The 14565-nt window shown below is 38.7% G+C and overlaps 2 protein-coding genes across 5 annotated transcripts; one reads left to right on the top strand and one right to left on the bottom strand.

The window, feature by feature from the left end:
- Positions 1-92: 92 nt before the first annotated feature.
- Positions 93-4607, bottom strand: LOC115747348 (uncharacterized CRM domain-containing protein At3g25440, chloroplastic). Its single transcript, XM_048272563.1, has 5 exons — positions 4296-4607; positions 2823-3273; positions 1966-2367; positions 1316-1478; positions 93-476 (listed from the first exon to the last, which is right to left on the bottom strand). Exons 1-4 carry the CDS (start codon positions 4361-4363, stop codon positions 1326-1328), a joined length of 1074 nt encoding a protein of 357 aa, XP_048128520.1. The 5' UTR covers positions 4364-4607; the 3' UTR covers positions 93-476; positions 1316-1325.
- Positions 4608-5684: 1077 nt separating this feature from the next.
- LOC115747353 (membrane-bound O-acyltransferase gup1) lies at positions 5685-13315 on the top strand. 4 transcript variants are annotated; one of them, XM_030683489.2, is made up of 19 exons: positions 5686-6002; positions 6110-6165; positions 6722-6903; positions 7005-7053; positions 7204-7307; positions 7395-7459; positions 7818-7888; positions 8085-8144; positions 8226-8339; positions 8829-8953; positions 9029-9080; positions 9689-9751; positions 9878-9987; positions 10067-10159; positions 10276-10357; positions 11380-11457; positions 11651-11726; positions 12784-12833; positions 12909-13315. In XM_030683489.2, the coding sequence occupies exons 1-19, from the start codon at positions 5885-5887 to the stop codon at positions 12948-12950; spliced, it is 1590 nt and encodes a 529-aa protein (XP_030539349.1). In that variant the 5' UTR covers positions 5686-5884; the 3' UTR covers positions 12951-13315. The 4 variants fall into 4 exon arrangements, 3 of the variants coding, with proteins under 3 accessions (XP_048128821.1, XP_030539349.1, XP_030539351.1); XM_030683491.1 differs by having other exon boundaries at positions 5925-6002; positions 6837-6903; XR_007196977.1 differs by lacking the exons at positions 12784-12833; positions 12909-13315 and adding an exon at positions 11153-11283 and having other exon boundaries at positions 5685-6002; positions 11651-11712.
- Positions 13316-14565: the final 1250 nt, after the last annotated feature.

The raw sequence follows: 14565 nt of genomic DNA, 5'->3' as shown, positions 1-14565 counted from the left end.
CAGCACCCACTCTCGCAACCTCATCCAAGAGCAGTGATTCTTCTCTTTCTTTTTATGAGAACAAAGGAGAATACAGGAAAGTGGGTTTTACAATGGACAAGAAAAAACAAAGTTCAATGGAATTTATAGCAAGAATTTCCTGTCACAAAATTGCAGAGCCCATAGGGCTGCTTTTAGTGCCAAAGCTTGTGACTAGAATATATCAAATGGTGTACCAGAATTTCCAGCGTAAGTACTTTGCTTTTTCTCAAGCCTAGCACTGGAAAACTTCTCTCTCTTTGCCTCTCTCTCCCTCCATGTCTCCCGCTCCCTCCCTTTACTGATTAAAATGCAGCAGACTTGCTTTACTCATGTCTTCTTCTTATAAAATCAAAACTGCAGATACCGTGGACTAGGGAAGTTCCCATTGACCAGTTCATCACAGTAAAGCACTTCCATAACTGCCCAACCCGGGAGCTGAAACCATCATGATACTTCCATGCATATCTTACACGGTGATGCTTTGATTGTTCTGTGCTTTTTGTTGTAGACCTTGTGAATTGAAAATGGAATAGCACAGAGAGAAGGCAAGCGGATAGCGACATCACTGATGCAGACAGTTTCAAAACAATTTGGCACTGTAACCCAAAAGATACCAACAGTTACAAGGAGACCTGCAATTTAACAGAATCTTCTCTTCCAAACAAAATTGAAGTCAGAGACGGTGCAAACAAATGGACTGGTGAGATGAGAATAAAATTTCCTGCCAAAACTTGATAATAAGGGAGGAGGAGCAATCAACTTAATGAATAACTTGAATGCATTAGATTCTTCCACAAGTCACGCATTAATACCAGATCAACTGTATCCTCATGCTTATAGTATTTACTGCACAAGACCCAAATACAAGATCCCTAGCAATGTAATACGATGCTGCTTTACCATGTCGCGTCTCAGCAAAATTAGGTGTACAGTGTCTCAAGCACATATCTAGAAAGGGGAAATATACAGAAGCCGGTTTTTAGCAGTGAATGTATTATTCATGGTCAAGTAATCCACAAAGATACAACGATACTGTAAACAATGGAAATTGAACAGTGAGAATGTCCATATTTTCGTAAAAAAGGGTTTATCGAGAGCAAAGAACACTAGAAAAATGTTGGGATTTGTCGACTCAAGACGAATAAATAGTCAATCATCGCTACTTTAGCATCATGCATGCACTAGAGAAGTGGATAACTTTTAAAGCAGCAAATTACGACTGTAAAGAGTCACAAGAAGCTGCCTTTCAGATATGAAGCTACACAGTAAAAGTACTACAAAGGGAAGAGAAAAAGCACTTACCATCAATTTAGATCCCCAGAATGAACGAGAGCACCCTCTTTCTCTTTCTTGAACCTGGCAAGGTGATCATGATACTCTTCGAGCTCTTTCTCCAACCTCTCAATGAACTGACTTGTGTGCTCAAGCGATTGCTCAAACTTATACTTTTCCAAGGCCTGCATTTCGAAACACATAAGAGAGGTAAGCCATTCATCAAACAATAGAGCTAGTCAAAATTTATAAGCAAGGAAGGTATTTGGCCCTTAATGATCATCATATACTATACGTGAATTGTCCACTGAGGTAAATATTTTTCTTTATATAAATGAAAGTACTATTGTCGAAAAAACTTAGAAAAGTCATACGTTTAAGAGCACAGGAACAGGAAATCTAGTTAACAAGATAAACTAAAGGAAAATGAATAGCAGAGTAAAATCAACAGAAGCTAACTTTAGGCTACAAATAGATCAGTCCAAATCAGGCTTGTGAATGACAGGTTACATAAAGACTTCAAAGATTATCATCTATGACCATACTTTCTTGTGTCATTGTGCCTTATAAAAAGGATATACGTGAAGTAGTCTATATGACACTACTTTGATTATGCAGATTTTGACAATGCACAAAGTAATCACCAAAGAGAAAAGGAAAGCTTGAAATCACCTTTTCTTTAGAAAGAGTATCTGGAGGTGACATAACCTTTGGCTGCACATAGTTCTTTCCTCGGTAGAAGACTATTGTATTATTAGGCTTTATGTCAATCACAATTCCTTTGCTTAGTCGTGCAAGTTCATCAGCATATTCATGAACCTGACCTGGCCTGCAAGGTTTGCATATAACCTTTACAGTTTCATGCTTTTTCCAATGTAGATGCATGTTTAGAACTACACCTCCAAATACTCCGCGTCTTCCAACAGGAACATAGTTTTTCTTTTTCTCACCCGTACGCTTCAAGTAATGTTTCTCTTCCTCAGTTAAAATCTCAGGATCATATCTTTCAGCTGGTGCTTTGGGAACCTCGAACTTCCTCAACTTTTCAATCAACCATTCCTCCTTTCTCTTGGCCTAGACAAAATTCTCCAAAGGAGGGATAGCAGATAACTTTTTGTCAGGTGGTTACATGAGCAAAAATCTTACGCTCAAGCAAAGATACAAAAAAAGGGAACTGCAATATGGTAAAGAAGGTTCATTATGAACAAGCGAAAGAATATCATACTGATGTAAACTAAAAGAGAAACTGCATAAAACAGGGTCTGTATATCTTTAAAATAGTAAATTTTAAGCAAAATTGAGAAAGTTCTAAGTGGAACATATCTTAGCCAAATAGTTTGCAACAACATCCCCCCCTCCTCCCCCCCCTCTTCTCCCCCCCACGAAAAAAAACCTTAAAATAAAGAAAAAAAGAAGCAATGCAATCATCTAATAAAATTTCAGAGGGCTCAACACATTACAACAGAAGACTATCTCATATAAAGATGAAGGAGTTTGATTGTCCTTCACACACAAGTGAGATGTCCAACCTTTTCAAGTTTATATCTGATCCTGACTTCAGGATTGGGAGAGTTCATCTTCTTCTTGGCCTTTAGCCGATAGAACCTGAGTTCGTTCACTTTCGCCTTTTTTGACTTTTTTATCCGCTTCTTCACTTTTGTTGGGGGACCATTTTTATGCAGAGGCTTATTAATAGCAAACCGGACAACATCTTTATCTGTCTGCAACTCAAATGATGCAGTGCTCACATGTCTAGCATGTAGCAGTTGGTCAGCAATGACACAACCTTCATGAGTACATAATCTCCATACTTGCGGAGGACGTACTGAAAGGGAAAAGAAAATTCGTTCTTGGAGAAGCCTCACTGTCCTGCTGCTCTCTCTGATGTGAGCATGTGACCTCACGAATATATGATCTCCAGGCAATGATGAAGTATTTGAAACATGCTGAGCAAGGAAACTAGAGCAGATGAAAGAATCCCTACAGATAGAACAAGTACGATGTTATGAAGAACATGCCCAACCGAAAAGTCAAAATAGCAGGCAAAAGAAGAAAATTGGCCAGAGACATTTTGCTACACATCAAATAACTTAAGGTAATGCAGATAAAGTCAAGGGGTACAAACTTAATCAGTTCCGCCAGAAAGTGAAAACCCGGACTTGGGCCTCTTGGAGGACCAAAAGGCAAGTCAACTTGTTCAATTCACATGTATTTTACTTGCATATAGAAGGCCAACTGGCCGTGACTTAATTTTAACGGAATGGGGTGGAAACAACCCCAAGTAATGTAACAGGTTGAAAGAAACTACGTGAGGCCAAAAGAGATTGCCTTTTAAAGCTAGATTTGAACTAAGAACTTGTTCATTTCTGAACATGGCTTTCTCTCACAACGTCTAAACTAGCCCAAAATGGAACCAGGCTCACTCCTTGGTTATAAAGTTCACATTAAGCACAATACTATAACCCCATTGGAAGAAACATTCTCTTTCCCATCCCGAATCCTACTTGAACAGCAGGTAAGGTCAAAGCTGCTAATGAAGTAAATCAACGGACACATTGAAGTGAACCTCAGCTTGCCATTTAGTTAACTCGAGAAAATACCACCAGAGCACACTTACTTATCTAATCAAGTTCAAAAAATTGAAGATAACGACCATCAACTCAAGTTTGACAGTCCATTTGTAACACCCATATCAGCTACAACACCATGTGCATATACTAGTCTGAAGTTTCGTCAGGAATCAATAGATGCCAAAAACAGGATCACCGAACTTGAGGGAGGAAAACAGGCGATCACTAGCTCCTTAGTTTTCTTTTTCTCCGAGTTGACGCCACTGACGTTCATTTTTTTCGACATTGTCATCAAACAAAGCTATCTCTTCAAGACGACATTTGATGAGAAAGAAGTGCATAAAGCCAGGCAAAGAACAAAATGGCCGCACAAGATCGAGGAAACATTGGAGGCAATGTCGAAAGACGCGAAACAAGAACACACAAAAGTACCCGCAAATCAGAGACCTAGAGAATCCCCGAACCGCGGCTCTCGCAGGAGAAGATGCTGCTCTTAGCATGACTGGTGAGCAAACTGCAATCGAATCCTCCGGACAATCAAAGCCACTTCATCGTCTATGCGGAACCGGAACGCTTCGTGACTTCCTCAACTTCAACTTCTTCGAGGGCAAATCAAACCTTCGTATGCATGCGTAGGTGTTGATGATTACGACGTCAGAAACCGATCGGTGACCGATGGAAATCCGACCAAGCGAACGGGAAGTTGATGCGAACGTCGAATTCGCCCTCCGGAAGATTTTGCTTGAGCCCTTGAACGGGCTTGTATCGGCCCCTGTCAGTGGAGGCCCTGTGGAGACGTCGAGAACAATTGTCCCAAAAGTCATAATAAACCTTCTTAAATTTTTAACGATTCGTGAATTTAACTTTAAATCATTCAATTATATTAACTTTATCGTGAATTTAATCTTAAATTATTTAATTATATTAAATTAATCCGAACTCTTTTAATTTTTTTGTAATTTATTCCTAAAATAATTATTTGGGTAATTGATCGAAGATGGTATATTGACAAATCATTAAAAAGTTGATGGCTAAATTGATAAAACCTAAAAAAATTTTAGGTTAAAGATTGAATCGATCAAATTCCATAATTTTCTTGCTAAGTTGAGCGTTTGAATAAATAAATATATACATAAATACAAAAGGCCCAAAAATTATGCAAGTATGTAATATTTTGCATATTTTGCGGCTCGCCTCTCTTGTAGCGATTTCTCCTTTTAACTTATTGTAATCTTTTTGCAAATATAAATATGATTTTTTTTGCAAATATTGTGGCTTGCACACCGTGTCTTTTTGTTTTTTGAACAAATTATATAAAACCTGTTTTAACATATAAATATTGGAATGAAAAATTACCCATATTGATTCCTTTTTTATTTTTCTATGCTTAAAACATTTTCCTTTCCGATCGAAGGAAAGATTCGTATGAATAGATGGAAAAAATTCTCTTGTAAAAAGAAAAAATCCCTTCATTTTCTCTTTATTTGGCATACCATGATAAAGTTCGAACTCACGATATTACAGTCGAAAATATCAACTCCTCCTAGACCATCCATGAGAGTGTCTCATGATTAAAATATATCGATACCTAATAAAGATGACATGTACTTTTATTAAGCGAGCAAATCACGTCAGTAAAATCACACATTATGATAAATTATTTAGCATATGCCTTATATTGAGTCAAATTTGAAAATTTGAGATACTTTATATAATAAAATAAATAGAAATTAAATTGGACAATTTCAGCTGTAAAAACATTAGGCGATGAATTAACATACAAACCGGCAGTAAATAAATGGAGGAAATCACCTTCCGGGTTTTGGCGCAAAAATAAAAATCCGGTTGCGTTTTGGCGGAACCAAAGAAACACGATCTCTCTTGACTCCTGCTCGAGTCTCCGAAATCAGCAGAGTCGGAGCAGATGACGGCGACTCCACTGTGAAAGTCGAACAACTTTCGGTTCCCGTTCGCGAAATCATCGTATCCGAGACCTTGAACGAAGGTGTTGGTCGTTGATTATGAAGAGCGACAGCAAGAGCACCGTCTCATGGAAACGAAGGGAGCTCCCACTTTTGGTACTGTACGCGCTCGTGTTCTATGCCGTCATCATACGGCGCTCTCTTCAGCTCTCTCATGGTAATTCGCGTTCTATTTATGCTGCTGCGAGCTCCATTATCTGTTGTTGTAATGCGGATTTCGCCTCACTGCACGAGTTGCGATCTGGGGTGTGATGATTCCTGCAGATTACTCGTTGAATCTCTATGGTCTCCGACCTGGCTGGATTGCCCACAGACTCAATGTATGTCTTTTCCCCGCCTTTGAAACTTCAACATGGATAGTTGTCACTTGACGAGCCCCTAATTTTCACTTGAATGTCTCTAATTTTGTTTTTTTTTTTTCTTTTATTTTGTTGTGTTGCGGGGGGGGTGTGGGGAGGGAGAGAGGAGGACTTTTCAAATGTACATTTACAGTGAATGATGCTCCCAGTGATTAGCATCCCTATTGGTCGGATTGGGATTTTGGGTGAGGTCTTGAGGACTAGGAAGCTACTTTGTTTTGAGCTTTCTTTTTATCGCTTTGTGATATAAATTGCTAATTTAGCACATTCTTTCCTTTTTGCGCATATCTTATCTGGGAAAAATGACGGTTTTCTTTGATTGATTGCTTCGGAAGGAAGTACAAATCATTTCTCTGAACAGGGAGTTTAAGCTCAAGTTTTTACACCACGCACATACGTACACAGCAGGCTTCTGTTTTGCTTAAGTGAAATTACTCGTACAGAAGAGTTCTGCACATTTGAGTGATGTTCCCTTCACTTGTCTTGGACTATCCACAATATCCTCTTCTCTGTGTAGGACGTATCAGATGCCCAGTGGAGAAACTTTCGTGGAAATTTGCCTGTTCTGACTGTCGTTTTTGGAATTTTTGCATTTGTTGCCAATAGCTCAAGAGCACTTTTTCATTTGAAAGCACGGGGCATGTCCAATGTGTGGCTTCTGATTTCTTTAGCTTACCTGCTTTACCTACATGGAGCATGGTATGCGATATACTTGCCATTCTTCTGTGTGCTTTTTCTATGTTTGTACAGTTTATTTTTCTTCTTTGACATCCTCCCTCTCTATTCTTCTTTGTGGGCAGCACTGTTTTTGTCCTGTCAATTGCTTCACCGTACTTTCTTCTTGTGAAGGTAATTTCCATGTTTTCTTATATTATTATTTTTGTGCTGGAAATTCAACTTTAAGGTGGGGGGAAGATAGAAAGGCGTTTGTATGCATGCAATGAGGGGGGCAGTTTAGTTGTCCTCTGATAATATCTTCATTTGTTGATGCTTGTGCAGATTTTTGCGAAGACAAAGTACTTCTCACTTATGCTATGGACTTTTTCCGTATTCTTTCTTATATGTAACCGTGTTTATGAGGGTTACTCTTTTTCTATGTTCGGGTAAGTTTCTATTCTCAGTGTCATTGGCTTGCAATGGATAAACTTGTGAGTAAAGTCTAATGCAAGTAATTCATTGATCATGGACAGGCAACATTGGATGTTCTTGGACAACTTTCGGGGAGTTTTTCGCTGGCAAATTTGCTTTAACTTTGGTAAATGTGTCATTTAAATTGGTCATAGCTTGAGTGGGCATACTGTCATTAAAATCTTTGGTCACAGATTTTCTGTATATGTTGTTGGCCATGGGAAGTTACGTAAATTCTTGAGTGAATTCATTACATCTATAGAAACAAGGTGCTACTTTACTAGTTACTCTCGGTGCCGATGGCCTTTTTTTGGATGGTCATTCTTACTTGTCAAAAGGCCGTTGCTGAAAGTCTTGTGCTTTACCTTGTTTGCATGGGGAAATTGAGATGTAGAGAGAGACGATTTGTAACAATTTCACAAGCTAGATGGTACTTTCCCTTCGCCTCTTGCTAACCACGTTTCTGCTTTTGTGGCTCTTGATAGTAATTTTGCGTATGGTCAGTTTTGGGTATGATTACTGCTGGGCCTGTCAAGGTTCTGGATTTGATCAGAAGGTATTATCATCACTTATTACTTTTGAACTGTTGCATCCTTAGCTTTTTCATTGTCTCAATTGTTTTGCTACCATGTGTATGGTTTGGACTTATTTTCAAGTATTGTAATCTCTTGTCAGAATATGTACTAAGACAAACGCAGTTTTAGTAACATTGGCTGGATGTTGCTTAACGACATTCTTTTTGCCAAGTGTAGAGGCATGCTGAGTATTGCCGCATTTGTAAATCGGGAAAGACATGCTACCAAACATTACAGGTTGGTTGGATTCTAGAACAGAACAATATTCATTTTGTTCTAGGAATAAGTTTGGTTATTGACAAGTTTGGATGTTATCAGGAAAGAAGTGTTCCGAGTAATAAGTATTCCTTTGGCATATACCTGTCTTATTTGATATATGCCCCACTCTACATCTCGGGGCCAATTACGAGCTTCAATGCGTTTGCTTCGCAGGTTAGTTACATTACATAATTTTTATGTCGTTTTTCCATTTAATCTACTTATTCATTCTTAATGGGTTTTTATATGTAAGTAAGACCTCTTTGACACCTTCGATATTAGATGGGTCCGTTATATTAGAAATGTTTGTGCTGTTGTGCATTGGATATACCATGTGGCAATGAGATTGGAGAAACGATCCAATTTGTCGATTGAGATTCTAAAATTTGAACTCAAAGTTGGTGGATGCTTATCATATGACCAATGTGATTGGCTGCTCACACCGTGTTAGCATGCAATTAATTCATAAAATAGATTCTCCTATTATATTGTTTCACTTTTGAAGGGCAAAATCTATGAGAATTTTTGGATTTTTCCTTTGGAATATAGTAGACAATGCATGGTGGTTAACTTCTCATTTTGATTTACTGCAATCTTGCTGCTAAACTGGGACGAAAAAATATTATGTGGTGCACTGAACTTTCGAATTTTTGGCTGTCACAGCTGGAGACGCCACAGAAAAATTATGTACTTAAAGACGTGGTTCTCTATGGACTCCGATGGATATTCAGTCTTCTCCTAATGGAACTTATGATTCATTTCTTCTATTACAATGCCTTTGCAAACAGGTGATTCTTTCACACAAAATGTTCACCAGGGAATATTTTTTCGTTTATAGCTTACTGAATTTGTTTTATGTCCAGTGGCTTGTGGAAGCAGTTATCAGCCATGGATGTTTTTATCATTGGCTACGGAGTAAGACATGTCTTTTTTGTATCCAGTCTGTTGCTTGTTAGCTTATTGTCTCAATTGTTAGTGCAAATTTGTGTAGTAAGTGAGAAAACATACCTTCTGATGCATGAAAAAAATGAAGTAAAGGGTTACTGAGGTAGAGTTAATCACTGATGAAGGGGAAAAATAGGCACTGCTCCGACATTTTCTGAAAATTTCAAGTCAGCACATTTGGCCAGTGCAGAGGACCAGTACTAGTTCAATATGGATGTAATTATAGATGCATCTAAAAGCAGTTCGCCTGGAAAATCATAATATGAAAACCGAGTATATTTCTCTCATTAGAAGGTTAAATAAGAAAGGTCATGAAGAGTCCGAGATAGGATGGACAGCATACTCCAGAACAAATTATAGTTAAGGACCAAGGCACTGTTTGGCTGTAAAAATGGACTAATGCAATAAAGGGTATCGTGTAAAAAACGAGTAAAGGTGCGTATGGCAGAGACTACTTCAATTAAGCGGAATTATTTCTGTGGATTATACGTTTTAATCTTTTTTGCTTTTTTCTTGTGGACTAATCATGAATTTGACATACCACTTCCGTTTTTGGGACCATTCTTATGTTTGCACAGGTTTTAAACTTTATGTGGCTCAAGTTTTTTCTGATCTGGCGCTATTTCCGACTTTGGTCATTGGTAATTTTCCAGGATTTGATTGTAGTTTATACCTCATTAGTTCCTTGGGCAAGGGATTCTTTGTGCATCTTTGATCTGCATTGCTGACCTTCCTGCCTTAATAGAGTTGGTGTCCTGCAATTGTAGATATGTGGGGTTGAGGCTCCTGAGAATATGCCAAAGTGCGTAAACAATTGTTATAATCTGGAAAGTTTTTGGAAAAGCTGGCATGCATCCTTTAATAAATGGCTTGTAAGGTGCAACTTCCTCCTCTTTATTGTTTATACTTCTCCCGTCGACATTGACTCATAGTTTTTTGAATTTCCACCATGTAAGGTATATGTACATTCCTCTAGGAGGTTCTCAGAGGAAAATACTCAACATATGGGTTGTATTCACATTTGTGGCATTGTGGCATGACCTCGAGTGGTACTTACAATTCCTCAAGAAACTTGTTCATTAATTTCTTTGATCTGATGGAGGAATTAGGTGCACAAGCTTGATGGTATACATCTTATCTCACAGATTATGCATTTAAATGACAGGAAACTTCTATCGTGGGCGTGGTTGACTTGTTTGTTCTATGTTCCAGAACTGGTACTTAAGTCAGTGGCGAATGCATTTCAGGTGATGCCTTCTATTTCGCCAATTATCTTTGTTTTGGCGTCGATTCTGTTAGAAGTTCCCCATCCTTGATACAAGTAGTAAACGGAGACAAAGAAACAGATCACTAAGAGCAAGTATAATTTAGTTTGGTGCCATTATTGGTCCTTCATCTGGCATAAATCAAACCTTATTGGTACAGCTAAAAGAAGATCTTATATTGCTAGATCCATTCTGATATGCAGTTTAAGGGTCATTTCCTTCCCCTGCATTCAGTAAAGTTTCCTATCTAGTAAGATAATGGGAAGATAAGGATAGCATATGAAGCAAAACTGAGATCTTTTGGGTAGAGAGAAGCTTTTGATTTGAATAAACTAGAGTTCGATGGTATTATGCCCAACAATCGTTGTTCTTTGAATTTGGCTGCGCATTGGTGGAATTTGGTTGCTGTTTGTGTTTCTAGAGTATCTGCAACTGCTACAACTTCCTTGCAATGGAATCAACTAATGATTCTTGGTGATGGAATGTTCATAGACCCATGATATATGTGGGGGTTCTACTGGACCGAATTCCTTAATTTTGCGATAAATATAGTGCTGCCCTTGATGCAAGGCCCTAGTTTTGTCACTGGTTATCTACGTGCTACAAGGAGAATAACTAGCATCATTCAAGTATGCTTATATTCCTCTTGATTGCATAAGTCGGCGGTGATGAGCATGGTGGGAGTGTTGACTTGTATAAGACTAGCAGATTTGAGCTGTTCAAGTAGATGTAGAACATGTTTATTGGATAGCTAAATAAACTTCGATGGCAAGACAGAAGTTAGGCCATGAAGACTAGGACAAAAATGACGCAAACCGGTAATGGAAGGAGTTTTAGATAAATTCATAACAATCAGGTTTTAGCGTGCGTGGTCGTTAGAGATCTTACCTTAGTTACAAATTGAATAGGTAAAGGGAAGTTGTTTCTTTTTCCTGTTTTTAGATTTTTTTTATCTGTGTACTGGCTTCATAATTTTTGGGTTGAATTTCTGCTATGACTACCAGGTTGAAAACACTCTTGGAGAGTTATTCTTTCGAGAAGTCAGTGCAACCGCTGGTGCTGTCACAATCACTTGCCTGATGGTCTGCCCACTGCTGTGTTCATGGCTTCCGCAATAGTCTTATTCTATTTTTACAAGTGTTCTTTGGTGCATTTTTTTGTATTGTTTAAGACAAAGATGCCATTGGGCATTAAAGGTCTCTTGGTAATTAGTATGTTATCCATTTTTTTCATGAAAGTATATAGTGTCTTATCTTTTTGGTTTACCTGCATCAGGTTGCAAATCTTGTCGGCTTTGTGATTGGACCATCTGGTATCAATTGGTTAATTGCGCGATTCCTTCAGAAAGAAGGTATATCCAAATATTGCCACTTTTACAAGAGCAAAGCATGCATCATCTGTCGAGATTTTTTTTTTGGGTGATGGTGAGTCATTAAGATCACTTTTAGATAACAAGTGCTTTTAGATAACTTTTCTCCGTTACTCAATACATATCCAAATATTAATGTTCCAGTGCTTATTACATTTCAGCTGCACTTTTTCATCGTCTGGAAATAGGGTCTTTGTGTGGTCAATGGATGCGGTACTTGTGTGGCATACTAGAGAAGAATGGGCTACCTTTGGATTCACAATACAATGTTAATTTCTTTTCTTTTTTTCTGCTGATTGGTCTCTTTAATCTTTCAGGCAGATATGGATCAGACATTTGAATAAGATAGGTTGTTGATGTTGTTTAAAGATTTCTCAATAGAAACTGTCAGAGCCTGCTGGTTGATAGGATCGGATTAATGATGCAAGTTGTGCCTTTGACAAAAAAGACATTCTTCTACCTGCCAGTCTCCAAGCTTTCTGCATGAAATGCAAAAGATTTAAGCACAAGCTCTCTGCATGAGATTTTGCATGAGATACACAACTTTAAGGCCAACTGGATCATGTCATATGCACTAGTTATCTTTGTTTCAGCTTTCTATTTTACACAAGAGTGGTACTGCAGCAAGCTCCATTGCGCACTTCGCAAGATCCGAGTCTGTTGATGCTCTGTAGATGGTTAATCCAGTGCTAAAGAACTCGAGATTCGTTGTGGTTTTGAACTCATTTTCCTTCTCTTTGAAACTGCGACTAGAGTTTGGGAGGAGATGCACAGATGCTGCTATAGTGGGCAAGCGGAGATCTTGAGCCACTTCTCTTTTGCATTGCTCTTTTAGCATCTGAGAGATTACGCCAATTTTGTCCTTTCATATCACTATATATGGCATTTATTGATGACACATGTCATTTTCTTGAACTTGAACAATTAGTTCTTGCCACTTGCAGAGCTGTTTTCTCGTCTTTGTTTTCACCTGTCCTTTTTCCTTCTTATTTTCTGAATGTTGGAGCTCCTGGCGTTGATAGATTATTCCATCTTGCAGGATGGCCTATCCTTGTTGGCATGTTCTTGACGTTCTATGTGGGGACCAAGGTAAGTTAGATATCTCCTTGTCTTTGCCATCAAGCGGAGCAAAGTGACAGAGTGACCTATTTCCCTATTTTGCAGCTCATGTTTCACATCCAGGATGCCAAACGGAAAGGACGGTGAATCAGACACTGTGATGTGAAGGAGTTGTATTCTGAGGCGCTGCTGCACAGTAGATTGTTTAGCAATGGACCACAGAGAAGTGCATTGATGAAGTTTCTCAACATACGGCAACAGAGGTATCTTGGAAAGGCATTCCACAGCTACGCACGGCACTCAATGGGAGAGCCGGTTTGTTAGCCTCGTATTTGGAATCATTACCCTCCAGTGCTCGTGAATGGTGGTGGTGTTGCTGCTGAGAACTATTCTTGTACGACTTTGTTTTGTCCGAGTCGTTCAATTGCGTTGTAGGATATAGTCAATCTATGCAGTATGAATGAATCAGAAACGGATGCACGTGAAAATGAGATTTTTCAGGTCTCTTTTTCAACATTTAGTTACGTGAGATGTCGAAACAAACGGGGGAATAAAGGGCACTTATGGAGAACTTTTCTGCGCAGAAGTGTTCAAGATTTATGATCCCTATGTCGCACGCCAAGCACCTATCGGGCTATCAAAATGAATGGCATTGTTTGTTGATGAACTGGGAACATGGATACCTCTCGTATACGGCTCAAGTCCAGATGCAGGATGTGAAAGTCCACGGCTAAGAATCAAGGGGAAAATGACGTTTATGCATAAGAGGCCCAACAGGTGGCAGGAGCCTATTACAGGACTGGCCACTCTTAGATGCAAAGGTCACATTCTCTTTTGGTGGTTTTATGATATATGGCCGACTTCAAATGCGCGTTAATTTTACTCTTCCTTTCTACTATAGACTAGACAAACCTTTCCAAATACCCTTCGCAGAACTGATATATTCTAATGCAACTTATGTAGGGGGAAAGTACCGGAAAGTCTTGAATTTACTATATTAATGCCAATTCAGTCCTAAATATTTTAATAGTGTCAATAAAGTCATGTACCTTTTGATGATTTGCCGATATAGTCATTTTGCCAATTTTGATAGGAAATCGATGCTCTCATTTGGATCTTAGCGATGGCATGGAGGCACTTGCCGGCCTAGAGTTCTAAAAAGAAAAAAAAGCAATAAAAAAATTAAATTTTTTGAAAATTATAAAATTTGTCCGCGGCGGCTCAAGTCGTAATCATGCCACTTAGGAAAATCGGCATTCACGTTAGAGATTTTCTTTGAAAATTGACCGAATAGACTATATTGAAAAATCGTCAAAAGGTTTAACATTCAATTGGTACAATTGAAAAGTATAAAATTGAATTCGCACAAATGCAATAGCTTTATGACTTTTTTATACTTTGCCCCTTATCAAAACAAGTGCTAGAATAGCAAATTTTCGAATGTTTGAATCATCTTCCGCGGATTTCTATTGAGAGTTTTCGATGCTTACTGCTTAACCAAATTACTTCTTGATTAATCTCACCATCATTGCTAGTTAGGACAGGCAGTGACTCTTCTCCTGTGGGATTGAAATCTTCATCCTTGGGCACTTCGAGTCTCTCTTGTAACAATGCCTCTGGATTCCCTGCCATAAAGGCAGGTGACATGCCCCATCCCCACCCTCCAAAATATTTTCCCAATTTTTTTCCCCCCCTATAAACAAGGATGGAGGGTGGGGATGCAATGTTTCCCCTACTATGGCAGGGGATCCGGTTCCACTAA

This window comes from Rhodamnia argentea, chromosome 11 (assembly GCF_020921035.1).
Source record: "Rhodamnia argentea isolate NSW1041297 chromosome 11, ASM2092103v1, whole genome shotgun sequence".
NCBI lineage: Eukaryota > Viridiplantae > Streptophyta > Magnoliopsida > Myrtales > Myrtaceae > Rhodamnia > Rhodamnia argentea.
Note: the sequence above shows the minus strand (reverse complement) of the source record. Positions and strands in the feature narration are given on the sequence as shown.